Source organism: Lepeophtheirus salmonis, chromosome 3, assembly GCF_016086655.4.
Source record: "Lepeophtheirus salmonis chromosome 3, UVic_Lsal_1.4, whole genome shotgun sequence".
Taxonomy (NCBI): domain Eukaryota; kingdom Metazoa; phylum Arthropoda; class Copepoda; order Siphonostomatoida; family Caligidae; genus Lepeophtheirus; species Lepeophtheirus salmonis.
In genome coordinates this window covers 5,301,687-5,317,265 of record NC_052133.2, presented here as the reverse complement: position 1 = coordinate 5,317,265, position 15,579 = coordinate 5,301,687, and the positions used below count along the sequence as shown (strand labels likewise).

Here is a 15,579-nt window from a genome sequence, read left to right as displayed (position 1 = left end):
TAACAAGGGTCTTAATTCATTATTACCATATGTCTCGCTCCCACCTGTTCCTTGCGTTTTTATATAAATCCCATCTCTACCTATTAGATGACGAAAAAAAAAAGAAAAGAAGAAGGAGCACAAACAACAACTGTTTTTCCTTTTCAAATTTTTAAAGTTAGTTTTTTCCTTACAAACATGTCAACTCTACTAATATTTTAGTTAAGGACGTCATATTTTTTTTCGTTGATATATTTATTTTATTTTGATCAGAATATTAATTAAAAATAATAAAAAAGTTCTTTTATTTCTGGCAGATATTCATTACACGATTCTTTTAATTCAATTCACTCTTTCATTTCCTTAATAATCTAGTAATAGGAAAATAATAGCCTTTTTCTTTTTTAGAAAAAAAGAAAAAGAAAAAAAAAGGAAGTATTAGGAGTCCTTGTATAGAGTACATAATAAACGAATAATTGCAAACCTGAACTTTTCCAATGACACCTGTATATTCCATGCGTGAAGCCACATTCACTGTGTCTCCCCATATGTCATACATTGGCTTCTGAGCTCCAACGACTCCGGCTGTGAGTGGTCCCATTATTAGACCTAAAAATAGTAAAAATACATCCTGATTTGTTTAATCCAATTGAAGATAAGAGGATTGATGGGCAGTTTGAGGCACGTTCAAGTATGAGTGCATATAGTTATTAGCATATATCCTTATAAATCCCCCCAAAAGTAAATTTGTATATTAATTCCCAAAACACACACACACACACAAAAAGAAGTTTTTTTATGATATATGAGGTCTATTAATCTAAACATGTAGAGATTAAGCTGAGGTTGGATAAATACATACTTATATAAATAGACCATATTAGTAAATACCTATTTTTAATAACTTATATAAGCATATTCATATTAGATATTTTTACTTTTCACAAAGAACTCAATGATCTATCACTTGGGCATAATAAAAATTAGAGTATACTGAATATACGTGGTTCTAATACAACTAGAGCTGATATCATGATATTTTAAAAATGATTAAATGTTCCTGTATGCCTGAAAGTATTTGTTTTGTTTTATTTTGTCACCAATTCTTTGTTTCCTTTGCAAAGAGTTATAAAACAGTTTTGTAATGTTCGACTAAAAAGCGTTTAAAAAAAGGGAGGAATTTTTATGTATGATAAACTTGACAAGCCTTGGTCATGAATTAATCTTATCTTGGATTATCTACCACCTAATATAATTGTAATCAGTCTAGTCTTAGGACTAATCCTATCTGTCTTTAGGACTGTCAATCATTGGGACCAATCCTTAAGACCATCGGTTCGACCGGTTCTTAGGACTGCCGGTCCTTAGAATTTTTTTATAAAAATATCGATGGCTTATTCAGGCAAATAAGAAACCTGAATGATGTATTATGATTATTGCACAAATCTTGCAAAAAATATTCTTTTTTTCATTATAATACAACATATTATGTTATTACTTAGTTATATAATTTTTTTTTTATTTAACGCAATAATTAAAAAAATGAAAAACATCCTCAGTGACGTCACGGAGAATCGATTTTACCTTCTTTAAAGATCGACAAGTGGGACTGGACTGAACTGCAGTCCTCGATCCTACTTAATGAACGAAACAACACTAAATGTAATGATCAAGGAGGGAAATTTAGTATTGCACTCATTCATAGATGTAGTAAGTCATAATAGATGTATTCTTCCATTTATCTAAGTGTGAGTACCTGTGTATTCAGCATTTCCTCGCTATAAAAATGGAACAAACATTTTTTTTTCTCCAATACCTCTTATTTTCTGATTGCATCATATCAAATATCAGTGCAAATATCAAAATTTGTAAAAAAAAATAAATCATATACTGTGTTGACATAGCTCAACGTTCACATAGATGGCCATGTGTAAATGTTGTCGGTCTTTAATATATACAGGTTTGTACAACACAACGGGGACTGTTAATTTTCTTATTAATATAACAGGGCTTGGTGATTATTTTTTGACATTCTGGTTTAGGTATCCATTGTGCATGACCAAAGTTTAATAAACATTTCGTCTTCATGAGTGAGCCAAAAGGAAATACATGTGTCATCCCCTCATCACCAGATCCAAAATGGATGAAGCCTACATCAAGAAGACTTGCTCTGCCTTAGCGACCCTTTTGGAGGCTGTTGTGGCGGCTAATGGGAATCTATCGCGTTTTGTCAAGGTTGTGCTCGGTTCAAGTTCAGCAGTTATATCGTTCCCAGTTCTTTCATTTCAACGGGTTCGGTCTCGTTTCAGCTTTATCAGTATCGGTTCCGGTCTTTGCCCTCGGTTTCGGTCTTTGGTCTCGGTTCTTTTTTATACAGGCTCAGTTTGGTAAGAGTCACTTAAAACAAGCAGTGTCGCTCGAAAATTCGGGTACAGGAAATGATATTACATACAAAATGAGCTGCAGTAACCTTATATGCAGAGTGCAAAGCGCCCCAAGTTCCAGCAGGGATCCCGAAAAATAAAAATGCTTAAGACAATAGTTTTCAAAGTGGAACCTTAGGGAGGATAGGGGAGGGGCCAAAAGATGGATGATTGCTTTTAACCTAAACATGTATCGTATAAAGGGGGCCTGAGCTAAAAATCTATTAGTGTAGGGGGCTTTAGCATTGTAAAGTTAGGGAAACCCAGGCTTAAGAAATATTATAGTAATCATGTTATAGAGTACCTACAAGCTTAGTAGTGGACCTGGATCCATAATCTACCCCACCCGTTTGTTCTATTATTTACACCGTCCGGTGCCTAAAACCCCTTATACAGATCCATAACAAGCCCTTAGCTATTTGGAACTCAGATACAACTGTATAACCCTGGCGAAGTAAAAAAAATCATTGGAAAACTCTGCAATTGCACAAAAACAAAACTCAGAAAATTGACTTATTAATTTAAGCTAATTTATTTTTTATAATATATATAATATTTTCTTTATATTTTCTATATATGAACAAAAGTACAAGAACCGAGAACGATAACCAATATATTTTAAGTGATCCTACATTTCTATTAATAAATTATTCTAATCAACCCATTGGGTGTGCCTCAAATTGCGCTTAAAGTATCAAAAAATTTGTGTAACAAATAAATAAATAGAAATGCATGGATTTTACGATTTTGAAAATCCATGAAGCGAACAAATGATGTCTCATAAATCATTAAACTATGTTTAATATTCTTATGTATCTCCACTCATCCCAGACATTTGAATACAAAGCCTGTGATTGATTGAAATATGACTATAAAATATTGGACTGTATACGAAGTAAAAAATTGTCGTTTCTCTTCAAGTTCAAGTATGTTTTTGTAAGTACTTACATAATAACTACGTCAAGAGACTCCATCAGACGGTATTAAGGAATAATTATGTACATACATAAAAATTGAATTATCCTTTTTTCCTTTTTAATGCATTTTTGAGTTCACGATTTTGATAGAAGTGAAGGGGAAAGAAAGAACTTTAATTTAATATGACGAATAACAAACTATACAGTTATAGAAAAATTGTCCTCTGCGAGTATTTTAATTCGAAAATTAACACATAGGCTGAAAAGTCCCGGGCTTAACAAACATAAAAGTTTTTTCTTTCATTCAAAATTTAAAATATTATTATTATTTATTTATTATTTTAGTTTATTTTATTTATGGAGTGGAGTCCCATAACACTTTTCAAGCCATTGCTTAGCTTAGACAGTATTTTCCCCCTATCAAAAAAGAGTTTAAAAGTAAAAAAAATATTTTTTTTATCAATTGTTTTGGAAATAACAAAAGTAGTGTCAGACTTAGGACAATAATTCACAAACTAAGCAACAGATTTTGACTTGGTTGCTTGGCTTAGTTAGGCAGACAGAGAGCCAAAATTCTGATCTTAGAAAATGGGATACAATTGTTGTTATATGTGTAATTAAAATGGTCGATACTCACTGAAAATGAGGGGACTTAAAAATAATAATTGCGTCTTCTATGTGTGAAGACCAGGAACTTTCAGTCCATCTGTTATATATATATAGTGATTCATTTGCCAATATGTTGCTTCCACAGATGGGACTGACCTATCTAACGACCTGTAGATACTTTTGAATCAGCAAAAAAACCGTTGAACATAGCAAGACAGCGGCCATTGAAGTTGCTATTGTAAAAAAAAAGTATTGGGATATTAAGAGAGGTATTTTATTGTTCTTGAGGCTGTGGTGGTTTTTAATATACCCTAGGCCTAAAGTTTATACTTCAAAACCCATTGAACTACAGCATAGGCGAGTCTATAAGGGATTATTTGAAGTGTCGGTGGTGGTTTTTAACCTATCTCTTGTTCCTGCAGTTATCCTATACAAATTTCGTGTGGAAAAATTATGAGGGTTATTGTATTTGGCGTGCATTCATTAGAGCAAGGTTATTTTCAGGGAGTGTTATCTTCGTGACATTCATTTTACTGAGAATTTTTTTTGGGCAAGTTTTTGCTTTTCAGCGGCATTTTCATATACCATTCAATACATGATAAAGGGACGTTATTATCAGACAAAAAAGAACAAAATGGCCTACGAATCAAAGGTTTACGTTCATAACATTGAACAAGAGAATGATCAGAGAATGGTCATCCTTTTTTCAAAATCCTAATCCACGAAGGCACATCGATCTAAGTATTTGGGCACCATCAAATTAATTTTTAAATTATTCTCTTTACAGTTCCTTACGGAGTTAAAAAGGAATCGCAAAAAAGTGTAAATTGATCCGGCTAGACTTCCACTACTGTGGTGAGTAATTTATCCATTTATTCATTTATCTTGAAATGTTTAGTTTATGAAAATGTGGCTGAAATTAACTTAGCTGAATATAGGCTAGACCAAATAAATCGTCGCTCAAATGAATGTTGGGAAGATGACGATCGCTGAAAATGACCTCGTTGAAATGAGTGAACACGATTTTCTTGTCGCCAATCTACAGGTGGGAAAACTATGAATGTATACTTATATGGGTCAGACATATGTGCAGGGGCGTCTGCAGGATGATATTTTTTGGGGGGGAGGGGATTCATTTTTCAATTTAAAAAATCCACAGCTGCTTACAAAAAATTAAATTTTAGAAAAAAATATCAAAAATAAAATTTGGTATATTTTATTTTTCAGAAAAAAATTCCAAAAATTTGAAGAATTAAATTAGAAATATTAAATTTAAAAAAAAAAAGATCAAAAAATCTACAGCTGCTTACAAAAAATTAAATTTTTGAGGAAATAATATCTAAAATTAAATTTGGATATTAAATATTGTGGAAAATAATTTCAAAAATGATGTTTGGATAATAAAGTTTATGGAAATGTTTTCCAAAAATCCTCAGCTGTTCACAAAAAAATTAAATTTGAAACATTAAAGTTTCTGAAAAAAATTTCTAAAATACACAGCTGTTCAAAAAAAAAACTCAAAAATCCGTAGCTGTTCATCAAAAATTAAATTTATAGGGAAAAAATTAGAAAAACTAAATTTTTTTAAACAAATTTCAATAGTACACAGGTCTTCATAAAAAGAAATTTTTCAGAAAATTATAAAAAAATTCCTGTTTTTCGAAATTATGATTTTTTTTTTTTTTTTTTTGGGGTGTTACAGCCCCTTCCGTGCACTCCCTGTGGACGTCCTTGCCTGTAGATGTGACAAATTTGTAGATGAATCACTATAAATGTAGTATTTTTGAGGGGAATTTTCCATTGATGGGAACTTTCCTGAGAGCAATCTTCCGCACACGCAACAAAACTTAGGCATTATTAATAGGTTTAATAGTTTTTCGCTTTTTTTAAGCTTCTCATAGAAATACCTTCTTTTGTATAAAGAGCATTTTCTAATAGTTTACCGAACAATAATTATTATTTCTTTAATTTCCTATTATTATCACTACATCTCAAGAAAACTGTCACCTGCTTTTTAGGGAACAAAAGCAAAGATGTAAAAAATATATTTTTTTTGTCATTGTTAGCACTTTTCTATAGCCTTTTTAAAAAATAATTTAAATACTAAATATTAAATGTTCAATATACAAAAGTATTATGTCTATTAAGGGGGCATACGCAGTAGTGGGCTGCCCCCTTAATAGCCCCCTGCTCTAATTAAGGAAAGTTAGCTTTTTACTAGAATGTTTTTTCCAAAAAATAATTTTTTGGGGAATAGCTATGGATTTTTAAGATTTTTGTCAAATTTACAGTTTTTTCAAATTTTTCACTTTTTTTTACAAATAATTAATTTTTAGTTAATAATAATGAATTTAAATTATTTTTTTTCAAATTTAATATTTGAAATTTTTTACAAAAAGTTTAAAATTTAAAATTTAATTTCCTGTTAATAACTATGGATTTTGGTATTTTTTTTTTCAAAAGTTTAATATTTGAAATTAAATTTTTGAATTTTTCTTCCAATGTTTTGGTGAATAACTTTTGAATTTTGAAATTTTTTTCACAAATCGATGAATATAATTATGCATACGCCCCTGTACCATTTTTTACAATGACCTCTCCCATTATCAAAAAAATAAAAATAATTAAACAACGGCATCTAAGTATGAACTAGAGCATTGAGACTCGTTCCAAGACCGATTAGTGTTGAGTCTTAGTGATTTTTTTCTATATTGATTTGGATCAATATTTCGGTTGAGACAAAGGGTAAACAACCTATGGCACGCTTGCTACTTCTGGCGCGCGAAGGCATATTCGTTGGCACGGGCCACGCTGGACCATTATCAGAAAAAAAAAATCCATATTCCAATCGAATTAGCTCCTGTTGTGAGGAAAAGGGATACAATATATGTACGTCTTCTTAAGGTTTACACTAGAGTGATATTTTTCTTAAACATACAAACGCTTATATACGTTATTTACAAGATTAAAGACAAGTAGAAATAAAAAAAACGAACAAGAAAAAGGGCGTGAAGATCCAATGCATCACTAGTGAGAAGAGGTTGTTGAACTACCCCACTCCTCAACGCTCTGCACTCAACTCCCACCCTCAGGCCCATTGTAAATAAAATTACCCTACAACAACCTAATCAAAACAAAGAGTGTATATCTAACGTGATCAAAATCAGTTAGTGGTAAGTAGTACCTGAGATAATAGAGGACAGAGGCTCCGGCTATATAAAATACAGTTAGGGCATTCCAGCCCTCCTCGACAGAAGAATATGGTTTTATGTACATCGAAGATCGGGCTCTGTGCACACTCTGCTGAGAAAATGTTGTGTGCCGAACTTGTATTATTAAGAGGAACTTCAAAACAAAACACGACAAACTGTAAAGACCTCACCGAAAGAGCTGAAGCCGTTAAACGTGTCGTGGCTAGATTTGGAAAACAATCCATCTCTTTTAAAGTATTTGTGAACAGCTGATGCAATTTCATAGAAGCCACTTATAATTTGGATAGTTTCGTCACTAAGGATGGGAAGCCGTTTACAGATGGGGAGTACATAAAAGAGGTATTTCTCAGCTGTGCTTAGACTCTTTTTGACGACTTACGACTTGCCCAAGAAAAGCACCGTCAAAACATGGATAAAGGAAATGACCTTGTCGTTTCGTAGTGTTAAGTGGGCCATCGATGGCATGGTAGGTGATGTTAGAGCCCAACAAACAAACAAAGGACTGACGGATGCTTATATTTTTAGCCTATCCCTAGATGAGAATGTTGACGTGAATGTCATCCCTCGATTGGCTGCCATGGCAAAATATGTGACATTACCACTATGAGAGAGGAGCTTTGCTATTGACAGCCCATGCCAGACACAACCAGGGTCGAGGACGTAGCTACGTCGATTACACAGCATTTTAAGGATTGAGGAGATGATATGAGAAAGGTGTTTGCTGTGACTACAGACGTCACCCCTTCAATGGTTGGCATGCAGAAGGGAGCAGTCAAACTAATTTAAAAAAAAGCTGGCCATCCTGTCATGAAATTCCACTGCTTAACACATCAGTAAAACCTGTGTGATAAAATGTCCAATTCCGATTTCAATGATTTCATGGCTACGGGGACAAAGGTAATATACTTCCTTGTCCAGACAGGCAGTTTAGATTATTGCTGGAGGAAATTTATTGTGCATACACAGATCTCCCACTCTACTCAGCAGTGAGACGGCTGATCTACGGAAAAGTTCTTGAGCGCATTGTAAGCTGCATCGGTGACATCAATGTGTTTCTGGCAGAAAAAGGACAACTGCAACTGGAGGATGAGAAATCGATTGTGAAACTTATATTTCTTGCGGAATATCACCGGACACCTTAACGAGCTCAATCTCAGACTGTAAGGAGCAGGGCAATCCGTTACGGACATGTTTGAAACGTGGAATGCTTTTGTCAACAAACTTACGGTATTCTCAGGTCTCTCCGATACTTGAGGGAGTGGTCCTCAAAACGCAACGTCAGGATCACTAAAATAACCGAATACATGCGTGAGATAGAGGCGGAGTTCACAACCTGCTTTTTGGATTTCAGACGGTACGGTCCGATATTTTCCTTCTTGACCAACCCTGACAGCTTTGAAGGACAGGATCTGGGTATAGCTCTGATCGACTGGTTGGATGTACAGGACGTTGATTTGTAGTTGATAGAGTTGAAGATCCCATCACAGTGGGTGACGAAGTTTGCAGAGGTCCGAAAGCAATTGACATCTATCCTTGTACAACAGCACAGAGCCTCTATCCTGCAATGCTGGGTGAATGTTCCAGCTAAGTTCCGCTGTCTAAAGAACATTGCATTGACCCTCCTTTCAGTGTTCGGCTTAATTTACTTGTGTAAACGGGTGTTTTCGCACATGAAAAGTGTACTCCGCCCAATCTGCAGCCGTTTGACGACTGACAATTCCGATTCATGCCCAATTGAAAGTTACAAACTATGCACCTCAAATAAGAAAGCTAAGCCAAGAAAATCAAGGACAGGGATCACACTGACTGTTTGGCAAGATTAATTGTGGCATATACCCTCAGCTTACACTGTCAAGTTGTTGTTTGTTCATATAAAATGATATCGCTGTTTGTTATTAAATGAATGCCTATGCCTACAATAATACTAACAATACAAATTGTAGTGTCATATTAGAAATGTATGGTTAAGATATAAGTAGTAAAAAAAATTAGAATAATTATTTTTGTAATGTCCATTTTTTTGCATAAGAAAATTCCAACTTAGAGCATATTCCTGTAGTTTGTGTGTATTTTTTACGAGTATTGTTGATAGTGGTACACTCATTGAATAGAAATCTTAATGTTGGCACTCCGTGTGTCAAAAGTTGCCTACCCCTGCCCTATGCATTTGGTTATCAATTGTCAATTCCCTCGTCTCTCTTGATACGTCATGGCTATCTCATAATTTATTTATTTCCATAAATAAATAAAAATATAATTGTATAACTACTCATTTAATATAATAATACTAAGCAATATTATTATAATACAGTACTGAATAAAATACTATTTTGATTTTTAAGTTACGAAATACGTAATTTATGTAATACATTTAAAAAATGGTGAATAATAATATTATAATGATTGTCTACCCTGGAGTATTTAAGAGATAAATAGCAGTTGTTATGATGAACTTATTTGGCTAACTACCAGATGACTTTGGGCCTTTTTCTGGTTATTTCTGGATGACAAGTTGTGTTAGTATTATTATTATGTAAATACTGATCTGTGAATATGTACACAGGGTTTCCCTACCCTGTGTACATATACACAGCAAAAAGTGGATTGTTAATGAATTCTTATTTTCTCATTACTATGAAAAGTTTTAGAGACTATTTTTTAATATTCTGTTACCACCGTCCTTTTTACAGAAACAAACTATACTAAACATTTAGTCAGTTAATGAACATGGACAAGCAAAAAGGCAGTGCATCTCAGATTTCCTAGATGCTGGAGTTGATTTGATGAATATTACAGACAGTGTTAAGTGTTCTACGAACCTGGTTTTTACGTTGCTCTAGATGAAAAAAATAGAGAAGATCTCTCCAGGATGTTAGGAAGTGGAGGGCTTAATTTAAAGACGGTTACGAAGTTCTTGTTAAGTTTGGAGAAAAATGTAAAGGAGAATCCCACTAAGTCGATGAATCTCCTCGCCTACGACTTTTCTGTGGCTCCTAAACCATCAGGAGGCTTTAAGCACAACTTGGGATAATTTTCTTTCACAAGGACCCCCCACGCCATCTTCTAACAGAGGGCATGACAGCCAGGAGGCTCGAAAGATGCAAGAAAATCCTCACATGCATCAAGGCAAATGGGTCAATTGTAAAAATTTTCTTGGACAAGAAGATTTTCACAGTTGATCAATTCCATATCTGATGGCTTTCAGAAACTATATAAGAGGTCCAAGGATTTACCACACCAAATTTCCGGTCCCAAACAATGGTTCTCGACGTTGTGACCTCTGATGGAAAGAAGAATCCTCCGTTCTTTTTCGAGGCTCGACAGAAAATCTGCCAGGAGGCCTACTATAAGGTGCTTAGGTACACCATATTGCCATGGCTGATGACCTACTATGCGGAGGGTAACTACATCCAGACTCAGGACATCACCCCTCTCACACGTCTGCCAAGTACCATAAGCTCTACACAGATAACATGACTCGATTCTGGGCCAAAGAGATATGGCCCCTTCCTCACCAGATTTGAACCCACTGGAATTTTCTATATGAGACACATTGGAGAAGGAAACCAACGGGAACTCACACCCAAATGTGGACTCACTAAAGTCCTCCATTGTGGTTGCATGGTAGAACTTGTAAGAAGAGTTTGTCATCAACTCCTGTGTGGCATAGATGCGACGTGTAAAGGCTGTGATTGATAATGAAGGTGGTCATATGGAGTTAAAAAAGTTTTGCAAAAACCTTATCTACATATTTTGTTAACATCATTTTTTTTTGCCTATTATTGAAAATATAAAACTATTGATGTATTTCTAAATCCATCTTCCAGTCCTGACCTCAACCACCTAGACTTTGCAGTTTGGAACATCTTGGAGAGGAATGTCTGCCACGCCTCTCATTCAAATTTCGATTCACCTCAAGCTGCCATCATGATAGTGTGGCACGCTATGGGCACGGCCTTCACCGTCAAGAGCTACCATTCTGCTTGCCGTTGTGTCAGGGCGGTTATAGCTGAATATAGTATTTAAGCATATTACAAATTGGTTTTGAGTTGTCTTCTCTTTATTCCAAACCAATCTTGTTTTTCATTATTTAGTCCTACTACTGCAGATTTTGGCTCGCCACTCTGTACACGGCATTATCTCACTAACACTAAGTTATACAGTGTTGTGAATATCTGCAATAGAACTTGCTCCTGTTATGCTGTGACAATTTCCAACAGTTATTGTATACTAATTCCGAAGTTGGGTAGAACTGGCTAACTAATTCATAGTTTTAGCTTTTTTCTGTTTCTTTTCAGAATAAAAGTTGTGTGATATAATAAAATAACGACCTGATATAGACCATTTTTTTTGTCTAAAACAATGGACCAATTTTCTCCCTACTCCTTATTTATGAGTTGTACAAATATAATTGATAAACATACAACACACATGACGTCATCAACAATTCAACTATAGAGTCGGTGTAGACTCAATTCTTAATGAGATAGATTTTTTCTTTAAGACAGGTGCATACATAACTTATTTAAAGTATCGAATTAGATTGGTTCACTAAAAATCATAACCGTCTTCGAACAGTTTACGATTTTCAGACCGAAACACAACCCTAGTATGTTTATTGTACTACATATGTCTGACACAGCATTATCTTAATTGATGCTATAAACTTATCATACCTGTACACGCAATTTACTATATGCAACTTTGCATATTACCTATAAAATTCAAAAACTTATTTTGTTAGTTCTACGTCTGATTTTCCTGAGCAGTACTTCATCACAAGGAATATAATTTAGGCATCGCGGTTTAATTCACTATGCTAGGTGGATTCCACATGGCAGATATTTAATGATTAAATTTACTTTTTTACTTTAAAAACGTTTTTAAAAAAAGTCATAATTCTCTCCCAGAATGTTTAAACAAAGCATTCTTATGAAAATAAATTCAAGGTCAAGTAAATAGGACCCGTTAGTGGAGGAAGTTGAACTTCTAACGGCTAATCCTCAACATGCTCACATTAGACTGCCGAATGCAAGGTAATCTACTGTTCCCTTAAAGCTGTTCGTCCCTATTATATGGAAAATAGATTATCCAACTACAAGATCTGAAGATACTTCAGAGAGTCCTATCAGTCCGGCCCTGATTAATTTTCTCCGTCATAGGACCGGTCTGTGTTGGACTTTATAATAACTACAACAGCTGAAATGAAAGTAACTACTAACTACATTCATTCCAACTGCGTAAGTTTTATCATAACCTCTTTCGATTATCAAAGAGACAAAATACCTTAAGTTTAAAGTACGAGGTGTTGGCTGGAATAGATGTTACTCAAGTATTATACTTTTAGCTATCATTTACTCTTTTCTTTGTTTTTATTTTCGTCACTCCTAACTAGGAGATAACTAGGACCGTATGTCCGACTAATTGATCCTTAAGAATGATGAATGGTGAAAAAGACCGGACTTATTAAAAAAATAAACTGAAAAGGTGTAGGGAAAAGTCTGATTAGGGATCCAGTACTAGTGGTCAGTTATTGATGATGTCGTCACTGGTTAATATTTAATTGACGTCATATAGCAAAGATTGTGCTATGAACCCGTTCTTAAAATTTAGGACTGGATCGTAGTTGATGTATAATTTTTGAGAAGCAATACATCCCTAGTATTCTGACAGACAGACAGATGGAAGTCTACAAATACATTGATATTAAATACACAAATAATGATTTTCTTAATGGCCTTGTTTGTTTCTGCATTGGGCATTCTCCATTAATACAGGATTGTATATACATACAAATACATAATTATATAATCACAAGGCAAGTTATTTGCTGCAGTACGTACATTGTACACAATGAGATACTTTCTTTATCGACATACAATCATTTATATCTAATATCATCTATTAGGGATTTCTTATGATGCATGGAGCCAGGAGGTGTCCTCAGGATCATATAAATATATATATATATATATTTATTTTTTTCGGGGGTGCTTTGGAAAAAAATTCAAAAATGCACAACTCTTTTTTTAAAAAAATTTCTTTCAAATATTAGATTTTCTAGTAAAAAACAAAAATTCCTTAATTCAAGTGTGCTGCAAATTGCACTTAAAATAGCCAAAATTGATTATCACAATACAGGGGCATCTGCAGAATCTAATATATATTGATTATTTTTTTTTGGGTGGGTGGGAAGGGGACTTGATTTTTCAATCTTTTTTCAAAAAATTCGAAAAATTGATTCATTTTTTTTTAAATTACAGAAATCCGTAGTTTTTCACAAATAATTAAATGTTTTGAAAAAAAAAAAAAATCAAATATTAAATTTAATTGAAAAAAATTATAATAGTCTATTGTTATTCACAGAATTTTTTTCTTTCGAAAATCTAACCTATTCACAAAAAAATAAATTTTAAGATAAAAAAATTGCAAAATTATTTTTTTTGGAAAAAATTTCAAATATTAAATTTTTGTATAAAAAAATCAAAAATGTACAGCTATTCACAAGAAATTATATATTTTGGAAAAAAAATACAAATATTACATTTTTTTGACAAAAATTTCAAAAATCCATAGCTATTTACAAAAAAAATTCTAAAAATCTATAGCTGTTCACAAGATTTTTAATTTTTTGGAAAAAAAATTAAATTTATAAATTTTTTCCTGCGCTACATAATTTGGAGGAATGACAAAAAAATTTATAGTAAAAAGCAACAATTCCTCAATGTTTTTTTTTTTTTTTGAGTGGGGGGGATCCTTCTGCCAATCCCATGCGGATGCTCATGCTAAATGGTTGAGAAATTGACAGATTTATTTGAAAAGGTACATCAGGGCTAATATTAATGTCTAAAATCAATCAAAGGTTTTAAACTTATGATAAAACTATTGTGTACCTTAAATCATCCCACAAATTTGAATAATAAGCTTATAATTGACTCAACTATGTGATATTGGGCTGTATGAAGTATATCAAGTAAAAAAATATTTCGGGATTGTCTCCTTTTCTGAATTCTTGTTGCAGATATTTTGTTTTGATGCACCACATATATTAATGGTCCAATGCTTTGATTAAATAAGGAAAAATTTCTACTAGTACATTCTGTTCGTACAAGTTACCACTCACAAAAACCTGCGGATTGTACATGGTATATACATATATAAGGGTGTCTCATTTCTCGGGAATTGTCTTTGAGTCGGATCCCGAGGACAAATTTTCAAATTTTGGTATACAGTTAGTAAATAATAAATATTTTGAAATTTAAGATTAAAGAACAAACCAAATATAGTGTAGTATAAATGATATATTCTAAATTATCATGTCCTTCCTTTGTATTTGTAGGGCCTTGTCAATCCTTTTATACATATATTAGTTTTAACATTCTGTACCTTACTAAATTTTACGCAACAAGTTTATGCACTTTATATTTTCACTCCCTTTTTACCCGTGGGTCGGGTTACTTCCCTATATTTAGTTCTTGGATTATTTAGCCTGTGTATTTAGGTGAAACTATTTTTAAACTTTTATATTATATCACGTCCGGAGTCACCTTTCTTAAATTCATTTTACCCGTTGGGTAGGCGAAGAGTCTTGATACTAATATATTCATTATAAATATTAGGTAAGGACATAACAGTATGATTATCACTAATAGTGCTCTTTTTTGAATTCCTTAACCAGTTCCGAAAAAAATAAAAATGGAATTTTAAGTTGTTTTCTAGTTTTCCTTTCTTTATTTGATGTACCAAACTTTCCTTATATGATATACTGTAAATGTAGGGTTGTATAATCAGTGATGCTTTTCTGTAGAATTTCGGGGATGTTAAAAAAACCAAAAAGCAACATGGTAATCTTTATAATTTGAAGAATGTTTGTAGGAGAGCGGTTTAACGGTAATTACATTTCATTAGATCAATTACAAGCAGCTCTGACGAGGGAGGAGGGGAAAAAGGAAGCAAACAAAGGCATTGGCAAAATTTACTCCACAATTATACACTGAGTTCAACAAGGACTAACTCTGCAATAAATCTTCAAGGTTACTCTCTGTCTTTCATGAGCAGCACGCACGTAGGTTCAATCAGGGTTTGAATATGATTGAATGGAGTAGAAAAGGAAGTTCACTACTGCGGCGTTGTATAATAATCACAGCAGAAAACTGGGTAAAAAATGCACCCGATTTTCATTACTTATTATATTAATAATATACCTAGAGTTGTAAATCCTAGGCATTTTTGGTATGTATTAATATAACCCTAAAATGAACATGGTGACTCTGACAGTTGTAAGGATGTTTGGGAGGAGAGCAGCTTAGCTGTCGTGACGTTTCATTACATTATCTTAAAGAGGATGTACTAGAAGGAAATAAACACTCCGTATAACGCAAGGTTATAGGGAGGAATTACTCCGTTTTTCGATCCTCAATTCTACTCTGAGTCCAAAAA

At 33.4% G+C, this 15,579-nt stretch overlaps 1 protein-coding gene across 9 annotated transcripts in view; it reads right to left on the bottom strand.

Annotated features, from left to right (window-relative positions):
- The window catches only part of LOC121114334 (adenylate cyclase type 4), an 87,791-nt gene that overhangs the window by 4,967 nt on the left and 67,245 nt on the right, over window positions 1-15,579 (bottom strand). For all 9 annotated transcript variants that reach the window (XM_040708269.2, XM_071886909.1, XM_040708268.2 and 6 more), the window contains one exon: window positions 464-588. In XM_040708269.2, the coding sequence (XP_040564203.1) occupies window positions 464-588 (125 nt within the window). The remainder of the gene's footprint in view (window positions 1-463; window positions 589-15,579) is intronic.